Source organism: Uranotaenia lowii, chromosome 3 (genome assembly GCF_029784155.1).
Source record: "Uranotaenia lowii strain MFRU-FL chromosome 3, ASM2978415v1, whole genome shotgun sequence".
In the NCBI taxonomy this organism is placed as follows: Eukaryota; Metazoa; Arthropoda; class Insecta; order Diptera; family Culicidae; genus Uranotaenia; species Uranotaenia lowii.
This window is the reverse complement of record NC_073693.1, coordinates 345,768,963-345,788,765: the sequence shown is the minus strand read 5'-3', so window position 1 is coordinate 345,788,765 and position 19,803 is coordinate 345,768,963. Positions and strand designations below refer to the sequence as shown.

The following is a 19,803-nucleotide window of genomic DNA, read 5'->3' as shown; positions in this document are numbered from 1 at the left end:
CACTTCAACTCCAGTTCCATGATAGCTGGGAAACAGGTTGAGAAAGTGGAGTGCTTCCAGAATCTTGGTACACGCTTCTTTTTTTACTCAAAATTAAGTATGACAGAGGTTCAAAACATAGTTCGATTTTATGAAGTTAAGTACCCTTTTTTCTTCTTGCGATGGTTCAAAACGGATTTCGAACTGCGAACTCAAAATTGACCTTTTTTTCCCTCGGCGAGGGAGCAAAGCTGAGTTCGATCTTATGAACTAAAAATTGAACTCTCTTTGTTAGACACTTAGCGAGTTCACTTCGAACCGGAACAGCAACCAACATGAAAATTTACCGGAAGAAGGAACTTCATAATGGAATGTCCACCAAGTCAGCGTAAAATTTTTTTTGTCCGTTATTGTCATCATACGGTGAGTGGCTTGGAATGTCCGGAAACTCCCGGATGTTATTTACTTCCCGTAGGAAGTAACATCCGGAAGTGTTTTTGACCGGGAGTGTCAAAACTTTCCACCGCTCTGTAATTGCAATGCAATGAACCGGAACAGCAACATCCGGGTACAAAAATTATTCAACCCTCCTTTAATTCCCTGAAAATAAACAACCCTCGAATAAAATGGATGAATTTGAGTTCAGCTGCCAAACTTAGTATTGAGTATGCCTATCAAAACTTAGTTTTGCGATTGCCCAGTCGAACTCAAAGTTGAGGGCTGCCACTGAAGTGATGTTTTGAACCAAAACTACTTAATTTTGAGTTTAAAAAAAGGAGCGTGAAGCCAGATTACGCCTGATGGTGATAAATACTAGGAAAGACATCGAAACCCGGAGCAGAAAAGCCCGATCTGGAGCTCACAGTTTTTGTGAATCGGAATATCATCCGCTTGGTGACCTGACAACTGGATCTCAAATGAGGAACTACATCCTACAATGTCATCAAAAGATGGATTCGACACACGCTGCGAAACGAGATTCGCAGAGAGGCGCTAGAATAGAATCCAGAAGGACATCGAAGAAGGAGCCGACTCAGAAACTCGTGGCGGCGAAGCCTGGCCGCCGAAATACGAACTGTCGACAAGAATCTTGGCTGGCACCAAGTGAAGACGCTGGCTCCGGATCGTCAGCAGTGGAGGACTTTCACCACGGCCCTATGCACCGGAGGATCGGCGCGGGAACAATAAGTAAGTTTATAACTGTTAAAAAAAAAAACATTAAAATTGCTGTTCAATGACTGCCGTTGTAACTCGGCAATCACTTTTTGCTGAACGCCTTTAAAGTTTACCTTATGGGCTGAAATTTGGCATTTCAGTCGCCGTTTTTTCGATCAGAAACCTGACCCCATTTGTGGACAACCCTACTCAGAATAAAATAGAACTATGAAGAGTTCGTTATATTTATTCGATTATGGAAAAGTACGAAAAAAAAATTAAATCAAAACACCGCAATTACGATCCAGTGTACAAACAGATACCGAAGGTTTGCTTCATCAGATTAATGTTGTCCAGGATATCGTTGTAGACTGCATTGTAGCAATAGGCCACCCGATACATCAGAACCGTCATCTGCCCTAGGTACGATTCCTGCAGCTGATCGATCTTCAACTTCACCAACTCGGCCATAGCCGTATCCACCGACGAGGTCAAGTACTTAAAAACAAAAGGAACAAGAATTATACAGTTTAAAACCAAGATTGTTTAACTCACCAATCCGGTACAATTACCGTTGGCCACCGTGCAAAGGTCAAACCGGAACATGGCCGAGTAGGCAGCAAACTTCTGGATGTCGCTCATGATGGAGGTCATGGTCGTTCCCCAGGTTGAAATATCGTTACTTTCCGTGGTCAGACAGGTGGTAAGCCGACTGATTTGGATGTTCGCCGTACTACTGAAGGTCGGTGCATACTTGTTGATGCATGGGTTAGCATTGGGATTGGCAGAAGTGATGGGTACATCGGTAAGCTGGATGCTTAGATCGGTAAGCGATCGGTTGAGCTGCAGTAGCGTATTGTTGAGGAAATCGGCATGGGCTGCCATGGTGTTGTTCGAGGCCGAATAGTATACAGCCGCTACCTTGTCGAAGTAGGAGAAGATCACATTGAGGTAGGACGTGAGCCAGTTGCCATTGCTGAAGGCAGCCGGATTGGTGAGGATGCTGCTGAACGAGTTTCGAATGCTGGCCTGGGTACTGTTGCCACTTGTGATGATCGACGCTTGCTGAGCGATCAGCTTACTCAGGTATGAGCTGTAGGCGCCGTAGACCGTATTGGTTGTCGAGGCGATGGTACTGTTGTGAGTGGCTTGATACGCTATCACCAGCTGTCGATCACTGATTACGGACTTCAGCAAGCTGGAAATGGTATTAAGGACGCTGTAGATCCTAGCCAGGTCGGTGGTAATTGCACTTTGTAGGCTGGTTGTTATGACCAAGGTTATATTGGTCGAAGTATAGGGATACGTGGCAGCAGCAGCTACTACAACGGCACTTCCTAGAGCCGCGGTATCCGTCGATAAGGTGGTAACAGCTTGTCTTAGAAGGGCTATGTTCGCGATTATTTGGCTATAGTACGCCTGTTTAACGGTTGAGTTTAGTGCTGTCAAGGTAGTGTTGGCGGCCAGTAGAGCGGCATTTGTATTCGTGCACAAAGTCGAAAAATTGCTGAAGAGTGTTGCAGGACGCGTAGTTTTGTCCTGACTAGCACTGACTATTACGCTGAACAACCAATTGAGGGGTTCATTCAACTGACCCAAAGCCACCTGAACGATCGGTAGCACCTTCAGAAGATCCAGATTCGTATTGACGACAATCGATGCATTGGCTGACGTCACTACAGCCGTTCCGGTGCTAATGCTGCTTTGAATGTTCGCGGTGAATCCGTTGACGGCTGCCGGAAGGCCCCAGTCGGCCGTAGCCCGGCCAAAAAGTAAACCAACTACGGCTACTGCCCAACAAACTAATCGTGCTATCTTCATCGCATAGACTAAAACTAAATCCCAACGGTGTGATCTATTTCGAATTTTCGAACGCCAAAAGGGGGTTTGTTTGTTCAGGTGTGGTTGAAGCAAAAATAATATATTTAGGTTTCACGTTGTTCAACAGATTAACGTCTTTTTATGGCTTAAATAGACGAGGCGAACATTTCATTATTTCTCTCGCTTAGATTACGTTTTTTCGATTGAAATGTGCAATTCTGAAGGATAATTTCATCTAGAACTAAAACTATCTTAAGCCATTTGACTTTTTGTCGTGCACAATTGATTAAAAAATGTATCCGCAGTTAATACTCCTGAATTTATGCAGCACCGTTAACATTTCTTCGAATACATGAAGGCGCGGGTGACAAAAACGTAGATATAATACAAATTTTACAAAACAGTATTTGTTAAAATTCATTCAAAAATTCATTGTATCAATTGCAACAAATCTGAATAAAAATGAGTCTCATTTTCGTTCAATCCCCAATCGACCTATCACACAAAATTTACATTTTCTAAAATAGTCACCGGCAAAAATCTAACCAAATATTTGCACAGATTGTATCTGTTTGATTCCTCTCGTTTAGCAGTGGCAGTCAGTTGGAGCTTAGTTTCCAAGATGATTAGTTTACGAACAGTTCTATACGTAGTGCTGGCCTCGATTGGCGCCATCAGGGCCGATTGGGGCCCCAAAATCCCCACCATTACGGGATTTTCTTCAAGCATTCAAAATAGCATCAATACCGGGACTTCGGTGATAGCCGGGGCAAATTCTACTGTTGTAGTCAACGTTAATTTGGACTGGACAGGTGCTTTGGGTATGATCCAATCGGCATGCGTTCTATTGGGGACTCCACTAGATCAGGTGTACGCTACGATTAAATCGTACAGCACTGATACAACGACTTCACAAACATTGATGGAGACAACCTTGAACTCATTACTCACGAGAACGTCTACGACAGTGGATAGTGCTAATACTACGCTTCAAGGACTGCAAAATGTGGTCAAGCAGAGTCAATACGTTCCACTGGTTGGCAATGTTACTAGTCTGAAAGGATCCGTTACTAGTTTGGCAAGCGATCTCACCACCTTGTTTGCAGCAATAACCTCCGTTACGTCTGGAACGACTACGTACACTTCTACTACGATTACGACCAAGATAACTCAAGCAATGCAAAACAATATCGTCAACGATTTGACGGCTAGCTACAACTCTCTTGTGAATATATCGAACAGCATGAAGTCTATAATCAGTGATCGACAGTTGGTCATAGCGTATCAGTCGACCATGAACACTACCCGGAATACTACGGCAGCTTCTGTCAATACTGCTTTCAACACCTACGTCAAAGCGCTGGTAGCAGCTCAGCAAACAATCATAGCTAACAGCAATACGACCCTGGCTAGTATCCGTAGCTCATTTGATAAGATCCTAACATACCCGGCAGCATTCTACAATAACAACTGGCTCAACGTGTATCTCAGTACACTCTACACGATGATGAACAACAATGCTGTGGTCATCTATTCGGCTACCAATAGCACGGTGGCCTACAATGGTGCAACGCTGAGTGGAGCTCTGGTCAAGCTGAACAGTGCGTTGAGCGGCTTCGGGGATCAGATACTAAACACAACTAGCCTCTCCAACACAACCTTCGCCAATCAGTGCATCAACAAATACGCCCCCTTGGTAACATCGACGGCAAACATCCAGATCAGTCGTCTCACCAACTGCTTCACTGCTGAAACCAATGATTTGTCATCTCTAGGAACCGCTTCTCAGAATACAATCAACGACCTCAAGACCTACGCTTCCTTCTCAACAATCTTTCGGTACGACCTGTGTACCATTCCCGGTGGCAACTGTACCATGCTTGTGAGTCCTTGAAAATATCTAACCAAAAGGTAGCTACTAACATGTTTCAACCGTATTGCAGTTCTTAAACGCTGGAGTCGATGGACAGCTTGCAACTTCGGTTAACGTCAAGATCACCCAACTGTTGAAGCAGTTCACCAATACGCTGAGCATCTTCAACTACCGGACTATTTTCTGCTACAACGCCGTCATGAATGACATTTTGGACGTGCTGGCAACGATGCAGCAGCAGTTCAGCAACTGTCTGAATACGGGCTTTTAGAAAGTCTATGTGTTTCGTTCTAAAAATAAAAAATAAAAATGTATAAACACAGCTTGGAGAAAAGAAAAATTAGCTGAAAACTCATTTCTGCAAAACTGACTACGTCTGACAAATACCATTCATTTGACATGAGAACAAGTTCAAAATTTCCAAGCTGTTTTCTTTCCTTGAACATCCACCAAAATGTGCTCAAATAAGATTTCAGACAAGAAATCTTCGTAAAATGACAGAAATGACAAAAATGCCAAAAATGACAAAAATGACAAATATGACAAAAATGACAAAAATGACAAAAGTGACACAAAAATGACACAAAAATGACACAAAAATGACACAAAAATGACACAAAAATGACACAAAAATGACACAAAAATGACAAAAATGACACAAAAATGACACAAAAATTACACAAAAATGACACAAAAATGACACAAAAATGACACAAAAATTACACCAAAAAGACACAAAAATCACACAAAAATGACACAAAAAGGACACAAAAATGACACAAAAATGTAAAAAAATGACACAAAAATTATACAAATATGATACAAAAATGACAGAAAAATTACACAAAATTAAACAAAAATGACACAAAAAGGACAAAATAGGACATATGAAGGAAACAAAAAAGAAACATAAATGATAAAAAAATGACACAAAAATGATAACAAAATGATAAAAAAATGACAAAAAAAATGACACAAAAAGAACACAAAATTGACAAAAAACGACACAAAAATGACACAAAAAAAACACAAAGATGATACAAAAATGACAAAAAAACGACAGAAAAATGACACATAAAAGACACGAAAAAACACAAAAATGACACAAAAAAAAACACAATAATGACACCAAAAAAGTTCAAAAAAAAAAAACACAAAAATGACACAAAAAAAGTACAAAAAGTACAAAAATGCGAAAATGACAAAATTGACAAAAATGACAAAAATGACAAAAATGACAAAAATGACAAAAATGACAAAAATGACAAAAATGACAAAAATGACAAAAATGACAAAAATGACAAAAATGACAAAAATGACAAAAATGACAAAAATGACAAAAATGACAAAAATGACAAAAATGACAAAAATGACAAAAATGACAAAAATGACAAAAATGACAAAAATGACAAAAATGACAAAAATGACAAAAATGACAAAAATGACAAAAATGACAAAAATGACAAAAATGACAAAAATGCCAAAAATGACAAAAATGACAAAAATGACAAAAATGACAAAAATGACAAAAATGACAAAAATGACAAAAATGACAAAAATGACAAAAATGACAAAAATGACAAAAATGACAAAAATGACAAAAATGACAAAAATGACAAAAATGACAAAAATGACAAAAATGACAAAAATGACAAAAATGACAAAAATGACAAAAATGACAAAAATGACAAAAATGACAAAAATGACAAAAATGACAAAAATGACAAAAATGACAAAAATGACAAAAATGACAAAAATGACAAAAATGACAAAAATGACAAAAATGACAAAAATGACAAAAATGACAAAAATGACAAAAATGACAAAAATGACAAAAATGACAAAAATGACAAAAATGACAAAAATGACAAAAATGACAAAAATGACAAATAAAAATGACAAAAATGACAAAAATGACAAAAATTACAAAAATGACAAAAATTACAAAAATGACAAAAATTACAAAAATGACAAAAATGACAAAAATGACAAAAATGACAAAAATGACAAAAATGACAAAAATGACAAAAATGACAAAAATGACAAAAATGACAAAAATGACAAAAATGACAAAAATGACAAAAATGACAAAAATGACAAAAATGACAAAAATGACAAAAATGACAAAAATGACAAAAATGACAAAAATGACAAAAATGACAAAAATGACAAAAATGACAAAAATGACAAAAATGACAAAAATGACAAAAATGACAAAAATGACAAAAATGACAAAAATGACAAAAATGACAAAAATGACAAAAATGACAAAAATGACAAAAATGACAAAAATGACAAAAATGACAAAAATGACAAAAATGACAAAAATGACAAAAATGACAAAAATGACAAAAATGACAAAAATGACAAAAATGACAAAAATGACAAAAATGACAAAAATGACAAAAATGACAAAAATGACAAAAATGACAAAAATGACAAAAATGACAAAAATGACAAAAATGACAAAAATGACAAAAATGACAAAAATGACAAAAATGACAAAAATGACAAAAATGACAAAAATGACAAAAATGACAAAAATGACAAAAATGACAAAAATGACAAAAATGACAAAAATGACAAAAATGACAAAAATGACAAAAATGACAAAAATGACAAAAATGACAAAAATGACAAAAATGACAAAAATGACAAAAATGACAAAAATGACAAAAATGACAAAAATGACAAAAATGACAAAAATGACAAAAATGACAAAAATGACAAAATGACAAAAATGACAAAAATGACAAAAATGACAAAAATGACAAAAATGACAAAAATGACAAAAATGACAAAAATGACAAAAATGACAAAAATGACAAAAATGACAAAAATGACAAAAATGACAAAAATGACAAAAATGACAAAAATGACAAAAATGACAAAAATGACAAAAATGACAAAAATGACAAAAATGACAAAAATGACAAAAATGACAAAAATGACAAAAATGACAAAAATGACAAAAATGACAAAAATGACAAAAATGACAAAAATGACAAAAATGACAAAAATGACAAAAATGACAAAAATGACAAAAATGACAAAAATGACAAAAATGACAAAAATGACAAAAATGACAAAAATGACAAAAATGACAAAAATGACAAAAATGACAAAAATGACAAAAATGACAAAAATTACAAAAATGACAAAAATGACAAAAATGACAAAAATGACAAAAATGACAAAAATGACAAAAATGACAAAAATGACAAAAATGACAAAAATGACAAAAATGACAAAAATGACAAAAATGACAAAAATGACAAAAATGACAAAAAATGACAAAAATGACAAAAATGACAAAAATGACAAAAATGACAAAAATGACAAAAATGACAAAAATGACAAAAATGACAAAAATGACAAAAAATGACAAAAATGACAAAAATGACAAAAATGACAAAAATGACAAAATGACAAAAATGACAAAAATGACAAAAATGACAAAAATGACAAAAATGACAAAAATGACAAAAATGACAAAAATGACAAAAATGACAAAAATGACAAAAATGACAAAATGACAAAAATGACAAAAATGACAAAAATGACAAAATGACAAAAATGACAAAAATGACAAAAATGACAAATGACAAAAATGACAAAAATGACAAAAATGACAAAAATGACAAAAATGACAAAATGACAAAAATGACAAAAATGACAAAAATGACAAAATTGACAAATTGACAAAATTGACAATTGACAATTGACAAATTTGACAATTTGACAATTTTGACAATTTTGACAATTTTGACAATTTTGACAAATTTGACAATTTGACAATTTGACAATTTTGACAATTTTGACAATTTTGACAATTTTGACAATTTTGACAATTTTGACAATTTTGACAATTTTGACAATTTTGACAATTTTGACAATTTTGACAATTTTGACAATTTTGACAATTTTGACAATTTGACAATTTTGACAATTTTGACAATTTTGACAATTTTGACAATTTTGACAATTTTGACAATTTTGACAATTTTGACAATTTTGCAATTTGACAATTTTGACAATTTTGACAATTTGACAATTTTGACAATTTTTGACAATTTTGACAATTTTGACAATTTTGACAATTTTGACAATTTTGACAATTTTGACAATTTTGACAATTTTGACAATTTTGACAATTTTGACAATTTTGACAATTTTGACAATTTTGACAATTTTGACAATTTTGACAATTTTGACAATTTTGACAATTTGACAATTTTGACAATTTTGACAATTTTGACAATTTTGACAATTTTGACAATTTTGACAATTTTGACAATTTTGACAATTTTGACAATTTTGACAATTTTGACAATTTTGACAATTTTGACAATTTTGACAATTTTGACAATTTTGACAATTTTGACAATTTGACAATTTTGACAATTTTGACAATTTTGACAATTTTGACAATTTTGACAATTTTGACAATTTTGACAATTTTGACAATTTTGACAATTTTGACAATTTTGACAATTTGACAATTTGACAATTTTGACAATTTTGACAATTTTGACAATTTTGACAATTTTGACAATTTTGACAATTTTGACAATTTTGACAATTTTGACAATTTTGACAATTTTGACAATTTTGACAATTTTGACAATTTTGACAATTTTGACAATTTGACAATTTTGACAATTTTGACAATTTTGACAATTTTGACAATTTTGACAATTTTGACAATTTTGACAATTTGACATTTTGACAATTTTGACAATTTTGACAATTTTGACAATTTTGACAATTTTGACAATTTTGACAATTTTGACAATTTGACAATTTTGACAATTTTGACAATTTTGACAATTTTGACAATTTTGACAATTTTGACAATTTTGACAATTTTGACAATTTTGACAATTTTGACAATTTTGACAATTTTGACAATTTTTGACAATTTTGACAATTTTGACAATTTTGACAATTTTGACAATTTTGACAATTTTGACAATTTTGACAATTTTGACAATTTTGACAATTTTGACAATTTTGACAATTTTGACAATTTTGACAATTTTGACAATTTGACAATTTTGACAATTTTGACAATTTTGACAATTTTGACAATTTTGACAATTTTGACAATTTTGACAATTTGACAATTTTGACAATTTTGACAATTTTGACAATTTTGACAATTTTGACAATTTGACAATTTTGACAATTTTGACAATTTTGACAATTTTGACAATTTTGACAATTTTGACAATTTTGACAATTTTGACAATTTTGACAATTTTGACAATTTTGACAATTTTGACAATTTTGACAATTTTGACAATTTTGACAATTTTGACAATTTTGACAATTTTGACAATTTTGACAATTTTGACAATTTTGACAATTTTGACAATTTTGACTGACATTTTGACAATTTTGACAATTTTGACAATTTTGACAATTTTGACAATTTTGACAATTTTGACAATTTTGACAATTTTGACAATTTTGACAATTTTGACAATTTTGACAATTTTGACAATTTTGACAATTTTGACAATTTTGACAATTTTTGACAATTTTGACAATTTTGACAATTTTGACAATTTTGACAATTTTGACAATTTTGACAATTTTGACAATTTTGACAATTTTGACAATTTTGACAATTTTGACAATTTTGACAATTTTGACAATTTTGACAATTTTGACAATTTTGACAATTTTGACAATTTTGACAATTTTGACAATTTTGACAATTTTGACAATTTTGACAATTTTGACAATTTTGACAATTTGACAATTTTGACAATTTTGACAATTTTGACAATTTTGACAATTTTGACAATTTTGACAATTTTGACAATTTTGACAATTTTGACAATTTTGACAATTTTGACAATTTTGACAATTTTGACAATTTTGACAATTTTGACAATTTTGACAATTTTGACAATTTGACAATTTTGACAATTTTGACAATTTTGACAATTTGACAATTTTGACAATTTTGACAATTTTGACAATTTTGACAATTTTGACAATTTGACAATTTTGACAATTTTGACAATTTTGACAATTTTGACAATTTTGACAATTTTGACAATTTTGACAATTTTGACAATTTTGACAATTTTGACAATTTTGACAATTTTGACAATTTTGACAATTTTGACAATTTTGACAATTTTGACAATTTTGACAATTTTGACAATTTGAATTTGACAATTTTGACAATTTTGACAATTTTGACAATTTTGACAATTTTGACAATTTTGACAATTTGACAATTTTGACAATTTTGACAATTTTGACAATTTTGACAATTTTGACAATTTTGACAATTTTGACAATTTTGACAATTTTGACAATTTTGACAATTTTGACAATTTTGACAATTTTGACAATTTTGACAATTTTGACAATTTTGACAATTTTGACAATTTTGACAATTTGACAATTTTGACAATTTGACAATTTGACAATTTTGACAATTTTGACAATTTTGACAATTTTGACAATTTTGACAATTTTGACAATTTTGACAATTTTGACAATTTTGACAATTTTGACAATTTTGACAATTTTGACAATTTTGACAATTTTGACAATTTTGACAATTTTGACAATTTGACAATTTTGACAATTTTGACAATTTTGACAATTTTGACAATTTTGACAATTTTGACAATTTTGACAATTTTGACAATTTTGACAATTTTGACAATTTTGACAATTTTGACAATTTTGACAATTTTGACAATTTTGACAATTTTGACAATTTTGACAATTTTGACAATTTTGACAATTTTGACAATTTTGACAATTTTGACAATTTTGACAATTTGACAATTTTGACAATTTTGACAATTTTGACAATTTTGACAATTTTGACAATTTTGACAATTTTGACATTGACAATTTTGACAATTTTGACAATTTTGACAATTTTGACAATTTTGACAATTTTGACAATTTTGACAATTTTGACAATTTTGACAATTTTGACAATTTGACAATTTTGACAATTTTGACAATTTTGACAATTTTGACAATTTTGACAATTTTGACAATTTTGACAATTTTGACAATTTTGACAATTTTGACAATTTTGACAATTTGACAATTTTGACAATTTTGACAATTTTGACAATTTTGACAATTTTGACAATTTTGACAATTTTGACAATTTTGACAATTTTGACAATTTTGACAATTTTGACAATTTTGACAATTTTGACAATTTTGACAATTTTGACAATTTTGACAATTTTGACAATTTTGACAATTTTGACAATTTTGACAATTTTGACAATTTTGACAATTTTGACAATTTTGACAATTTGACAATTTTGACAATTTTGACAATTTTGACAATTTTGACAATTTTGACAATTTTGACAATTTTGACAATTTGACAATTTTGACAATTTTGACAATTTTGACAATTTTGACAATTTTGACAATTTTGACAATTTTGACAATTTTGACAATTTTGACAATTTTGACAATTTGACAATTTTGACAATTTTGACAATTTTGACAATTTTGACAATTTTGACAATTTTGACAATTTTGACAATTTTGACAATTTTGACAATTTTGACAATTTTGACAATTTTGACAATTTTGACAATTTTGACAATTTTGACAATTTTGACAATTTTGACAATTTTGACAATTTTGACAATTTTGACAATTTTGACAATTTTGACAATTTTGACAATTTTGACAATTTTGACAATTTTGACAATTTTGACAATTTTGACAATTTTGACAATTTTGACAATTTTGACAATTTTGACAATTTTGACAATTTTGACAATTTTGACAATTTTGACAATTTTGACAATTTTGACAATTTTGACAATTTTGACAATTTTGACAATTTTGACAATTTTGACAATTTTGACAATTTTGACAATTTTGACAATTTTGACAATTTTGACAATTTTGACAATTTTGACAATTTTGACAATTTTGACAATTTTGACAATTTTGACAATTTTGACAATTTTGACAATTTTGACAATTTTGACAATTTTGACAATTTTGACAATTTTGACAATTTTGACAATTTTGACAATTTTGACAAATTTTGACAATTTTGACAATTTTGACAATTTTGACAATTTTGACAATTTGACAATTTGACAATTTTGACAATTTGACAATTTTGACAATTTTGACAATTTTGACAATTTTGACAATTTTGACAATTTTGACAATTTTGACAATTTTGACAATTTTGACAATTTTGACAATTTTGACAATTTTGACAATTTGACAATTTTGACAATTTTGACAATTTTGACAATTTTGACAATTTGACAATTTTGACAATTTTGACAATTTTGACAATTTTGACAATTTTGACAATTTTGACAATTTTGACAATTTTGACAATTTTGACAATTTTGACAATTTTGACAATTTGACAATTACTTTTGACAATTTTGACAATTTTGACAATTTTGACAATTTTGACAATTTTGACAATTTTGACAATTTTGACAATTTTGACAATTTTGACAATTTTGACAATTTTGACAATTTTGACAATTTTGACAATTTTGACAATTTTGACAATTTTGACAATTTTGACAATTTTGACAATTTTGACAATTTTGACAATTTTGACAATTTGACAATTTTGACAATTTTGACAATTTTGACAATTTTGACAATTTTGACAATTTGACAATTTGACAATTTTGACAATTTTGACAATTTTGACAATTTTGACAATTTTGACAATTTTGACAATTTTGACAATTTTGACAATTTTGACAATTTTGACAATTTTGACAATTTTGACAATTTGACAATTTTGACAATTTTGACAATTTTGACAATTTTGACAATTTTGACAATTTTGACAATTTTGACAATTTTGACAATTTTGACAATTTTGACAATTTTGACAATTTGACAATTTTGACAATTTTGACAATTTTGACAATTTTGACAATTTTGACAATTAATTGACAATTTTGACAATTTTGACAATTTTGACAATTTTGACAATTTTGACAATTTTGACAATTTTGACAATTTTGACAATTTTGACAATTTTGACAATTTTGACAATTTTGACAATTTTGACAATTTTGACAATTTTGACAATTTGACAATTTTGACAATTTTGACAATTTTGACAATTTTGACAATTTTGACAATTTTGACAATTTTGACAATTTTGACAATTTTGACAATTTTGACAATTTTGACAATTTTGACAATTTTGACAATTTTGACAATTTTGACAATTTTGACAATTTTGACAATTTTGACAATTTTGACAATTTTGACAATTTTGACAATTTTGACAATTTTGACAATTTTGACAATTTTGACAATTTTGACAATTTTGACAATTTTGACAATTTTGACAATTTTGACAATTTGACAATTTTGACAATTTTGACAATTTTGACAATTTTGACAATTTGACAATTTTGACAATTTTGACAATTTGACAATTTTGACAATTTTGACAATTTTGACAATTTTGACAATTTTGACAATTTTGACAATTTTGACAATTTTGACAATTTTGACAATTTTGACAATTTTGACAATTTTGACAATTTTGACAATTTTGACAATTTTGACAATTTTGACAATTTTGACAATTTTGACAATTTTGACAATTTTGACAATTTTGACAATTTTGACAATTTTGACAATTTTGACAATTTTGACAATTTTGACAATTTTGACAATTTGAATTTGACAATTTTGACAATTTTGACAATTTGACAATTTGACAATTTTGACAATTTTGACAATTTTGACAATTTTGACAATTTTGACAATTTTGACAATTTTGACATTTTGACAATTTTGACAATTTTGACAATTTTGACAATTTTGACAATTTTGAAATTTTGACAATTTTGACAATTTTGACAATTTTGACAATTTGACAATTTTGACAATTTTGACAATTTTGACAATTTTGACAATTTTGACAATTTTGACAATTTGACAATTTTGACAATTTTGACAATTTTGACAATTTGACAATTAATTGACAATTTTGACAATTTTGACAATTTTGACAATTTTGACAATTTTGACAATTTTGACAATTTTGACATTTTGACAATTTTGACAATTTTGACAATTTTGACAATTTTGACAATTTTGACAATTTTGACAATTTTGACAATTTTGACATTTGACAATTTGACAATTTTGACAATTTTGACAATTTTGACAATTTGACAATTTTGACAATTTTGACAATTTTGACAATTTTGACAATTTTTGACAATTTGACAATTTTGACAATTTTGACAATTTTGACAATTTTGACAATTTTGACAATTTTGACAATTTTGACAATTTTGACAATTTTGACAATTTTGACAATTTTGACAATTTGACAATTTTGACAATTTTGACAATTTTGACAATTTTGACAATTTTGACAATTTTGACAATTTTGACAATTTTGACAATTTTGACAATTTTGACAATTTTGACAATTTTGACAATTTTGACAATTTTGACAATTTTGACAATTTTGACAATTTTGACAATTTGACAATTTTGACAATTTTGACAATTTTGACAATTTTGACAATTTTGACAATTTTGACAATTTTGACAATTTTGACAATTTTGACAATTTTGACAATTTTGACAATTTTGACAATTTTGACAATTTTGACAATTTTGACAATTTTGACAATTTTGACAATTTTGACAATTTGACAATTTTGACAATTTTGACAATTTTGACAATTTTGACAATTTTGACAATTTTGACAATTTTGACAATTTTGACAATTTTGACAATTTTGACAATTTTGACAATTTTGACAATTTTGACAATTTTGACAATTTTGACAATTTTGACAATTTTGACAATTTGACAATTTTGACAATTTTGACAATTTTGACAATTTTGACAATTTTGACAATTTTGACAATTTTGACAATTTGACAATTTTGACAATTTTGACAATTTTGACAATTTTGACAATTTTGACAATTTTGACAATTTTGACAATTTTGACAATTTTGACAATTTTGACAATTTTGACAATTTTGACAATTTTGACAATTTTGAAAATTTGACAATTTTGACAATTTTGACAATTTGACAATTTTTGACAATTTTGACAATTTTGACAATTTTGACAATTTTGACAATTTTGACAATTTTGACAATTTTGACAATTTTGACAATTTTGACAATTTTGACAATTTTGACAATTTTGACAATTTTGACAATTTTGACAATTTTGACAATTTTGACAATTTTGACAATTTTGACAATTTTGACAATTTTGACAATTTTGACAATTTTGACAATTTTGACATTTTGACAATTTTGACAATTTTGACAATTTTGACAATTTTGACAATTTTGACAATTTTGACAATTTTGACAATTTTGACAATTTGACAATTTTGACAATTTTGACAATTTTGACAATTTTGACAATTTTGACAATTTTGACAATTTTGACAATTTTGACAATTTTGACAATTTGACAATTTTGACAATTTTGACAATTTTGACAATTTTGACAATTTTGACAATTTTGACAATTTTGACAATTTTGACAATTTTGACAATTTTGACAATTTTGACAATTTTGACAATTTTGACAATTTTGACAATTTTGACAATTTTGACAATTTTGACATTTTGACAATTTTGACAATTTTGACAATTTTGACAATTTTGACAATTTTGACAATTTTGACAATTTTGACAATTTTGACAATTTTGACAATTTTGACAATTTTGACAATTTTGACAATTTTGACAATTTTGACAATTTTGACAATTTTGACAATTTTGACAATTTTGACAATTTTGACAATTTTGACAATTTTGACAATTTTGACAATTTTGACAATTTTGACAATTTTGACAATTTTGACAATTTTGACAATTTTGACAATTTTGACAATTTTGACAATTTTGACAATTTTGACAATTTTGACAATTTTGACAATTTTGACAATTTTGACAATTTTGACAATTTTGACAATTTGACAATTTTGACAATTTTGACAATTTTGACAATTTTGACAATTTTGACAATTTTGACAATTTTGACAATTTTGACAATTTTGACAATTTTGACAATTTTGACAATTTTGACAATTTGACAATTTTGACAATTTTGACAATTTTGACAATTTTTGACAATTTTGACAATTTTGACAATTTGACAATTTTGACAATTTTGACAATTTTGACAATTTTGACAATTTTGACAATTTTGACAATTTTGACAATTTTGACAATTTTGACAATTTTGACAATTTTGACAATTTTGACAAATTTTGACAATTTTGACAATTTTGACAATTTTGACAATTTTGACAATTTTGACAATTTTGACAATTTTGACAATTTTGACAATTTTGACAATTTTGACAATTTTGACAATTTTGACAATTTTGACAATTTTGACAATTTTGACAATTTTGACAATTTTGACAATTTTGACAATTTTGACAATTTTGACAATTTTGACAATTTTGACAATTTTGACAATTTTGACAATTTTGACAATTTATTTGACAATTTTGACAATTTTGACAATTTTGACAATTTTGACAATTTTGATTGACAATTTTGACAATTTTGACAATTTTGACAATTTTGACAATTTTGACAATTTTGACAATTTTGACAATTTTGACAATTTTGACAATTTTGACAATTTTGACAATTTTGACAATTTTGACAATTTTGACAATTTTGACAATTTTGACAATTTTGACAATTTTGACAATTTTGACAATTTTGACAATTTTGACAATTTTGACAATTTTGACAATTTTGACAATTTTGACAATTTTGACAATTTTGACAATTTGACAATTTTGACAATTTTGACAATTTTGACAATTTTGACAATTTTGACAATTTTGACAATTTTGACAATTTGACAATTTTGACAATTTTGACAATTTTGACAATTTTGACAATTTTGACAATTTTGACAATTTTGACAATTTTGACAATTTTGACAATTTGACAATTTTGACAATTTTGACAATTTTGACAATTTTGACAATTTTGACAATTTGACAATTTTGACAATTTTGACAATTTGACAATTTTGACAATTTTGACAATTTTGACAATTGAATTTTGACAATTTTGACAATTTTGACAATTTTGACAATTTTGACAATTTTGACAATTTTGACAATTTGACAATTTTGACAATTTTGACAATTTTGACAATTTTGACAATTTTGACAATTTTGACAATTTGACAATTTTGACAATTTGACAATTTTGACAATTTTGACAATTTTGACAATTTTGACAATTTTGACAATTTTGACAATTTTGACAATTTTGACAATTTTGACAATTTTGACAATTTGACAATTTTGACAATTTTGACAATTTTGACAATTTTGACAATTTTGACAATTTTGACAATTTTGACAATTTTGACAATTTTGACAATTTTGACAATTTTGACAATTTTGACAATTTTGACAATTTGACAATTTTGACAATTTTGACAATTTTGACAATTTTGACAATTTTGACAATTTTGACAATTTTGACAATTTTGACAATTTTGACAATTTTGACAATTTTGACAATTTTGACAATTTTGACAATTTTGACAATTTTGACAATTTTGACAATTTTGACAATTTTGACAATTTTGACAATTTTGACAATTTTGACAATTTTGACAATTTTGACAATTTTGACAATTTTGACAATTTTGACAATTTTGACAATTTGACAATTTTGACAATTTTGACAATTTTGACAATTTTGACAATTTTGACAATTTTGACAATTTTGACAATTTGACAATTTTGACAATTTTGACAATTTTGACAATTTTGACAATTTTGACAATTTGACAATTTTGACAATTTTGACAATTTTGACAATTTTGACAATTTTGACAATTTTGACAATTTTGACAATTTTGACAATTTTGACAATTTTGACAATTTTGACAATTTTGACAATTTTGACAATTTTGACAATTTTGACAATTTTGACAATTTTGACAATTTTGACAATTTTGACAATTTTGACAATTTTGACAATTTTGACAATTTTGACAATTTTGACAATTTTGACAATTTTGACAATTTTGACAATTTTGACAATTTTGACAATTTTGACAATTTTGACAATTTTGACAATTTTGACAATTTTGACAATTTTGACAATTTTGACAATTTTGACAATTTTGACAATTTTGACAATTTTGACAATTTTGACAATTTTGGACAATTTTGACAATTTTGACAATTTTGACAATTTTGACAATTTTGACAATTTTGACAATTTTGACAATTTTGACAATTTTGACAATTTTGACAATTTTGACAATTTTGACAATTTTGACAATTTTGACAATTTTGACAATTTTGACAATTTTGACAATTTTGACAATTTTGACAATTTTGACAATTTTGACAATTTTGACAATTTTGACAATTTTGACAATTTTGACAATTTTGACAATTTTGACAATTTTGACAATTTTGACAATTTTGACAATTTTGACAATTTTGACAATTTGACAATTTTGACAATTTTGACAATTTTGACAATTTTGACAATTTTGACAATTTTGACAATTTTGACAATTTTGACAATTTTGACAATTTTGACAATTTTGACAATTTTGACAATTTGACAATTTTGACAAATTTTGACAATTTTGACAATTTTGACAATTGATTTGACAATTTTGACAATTTTGACAATTTTGACAATTTTGACAATTTTGACAATTTTGACAATTTTGACAATTTTGACAATTTTGACAATTTTGACAATTTTGACAATTTTGACAATTTGACAATTTTGACAATTTTGACAATTTTGACAATTTTGACAATTTTGACAATTTTGACAATTTTGACAATTTTGACAATTTTGACAATTTTGACAATTTTGACAATTTTGACAATTTTGACAATTTTGACAATTTTGACAATTTTGACAATTTTGACAATTTTGACAATTTTGACAATTTTGACAA

General features: G+C 28.2%; 2 protein-coding genes across 2 annotated transcripts; one reads left to right on the top strand and one right to left on the bottom strand.

Annotated features, from left to right (window-relative positions):
- Window positions 1–1,431: 1,431 nt before the first annotated feature.
- Window positions 1,432–2,955, bottom strand: LOC129753923 (uncharacterized). The gene is made up of 2 exons (XM_055749775.1): window positions 1,690–2,955; window positions 1,432–1,632 (listed from the first exon to the last, which is right to left on the bottom strand). The coding sequence occupies exons 1-2, from the start codon at window positions 2,953–2,955 to the stop codon at window positions 1,432–1,434; spliced, it is 1,467 nt and encodes a 488-aa protein (XP_055605750.1).
- A 622-nt stretch (window positions 2,956–3,577) lies between these two features.
- Window positions 3,578–5,099, top strand: LOC129753922 (uncharacterized). Its single transcript, XM_055749774.1, has 2 exons — window positions 3,578–4,837; window positions 4,899–5,099. The coding sequence occupies exons 1-2, from the start codon at window positions 3,578–3,580 to the stop codon at window positions 5,097–5,099; spliced, it is 1,461 nt and encodes a 486-aa protein (XP_055605749.1).
- Window positions 5,100–19,803: the final 14,704 nt, after the last annotated feature.

Bases quoted from the DNA above. Each gene is read 5' to 3' on its own strand.
- LOC129753923 (XM_055749775.1), bottom strand. From the start codon at position 2,955: ATGAAGATAGCACGATTAGTTTGTTGGGCAGTAGCCGTAGTTGGTTTA. The intron at 1,633-1,689 runs GTGAGTTAAACA...TTTGTTTTTAAG, and splicing joins ACGGTAATTGTACCGGATTG to TACTTGACCTCGTCGGTGGA.
- LOC129753922 (XM_055749774.1), top strand. From the start codon at position 3,578: ATGATTAGTTTACGAACAGTTCTATACGTAGTGCTGGCCTCGATTGGC. The intron at 4,838-4,898 runs GTGAGTCCTTGA...ACCGTATTGCAG, and splicing joins GTGGCAACTGTACCATGCTT to TTCTTAAACGCTGGAGTCGA.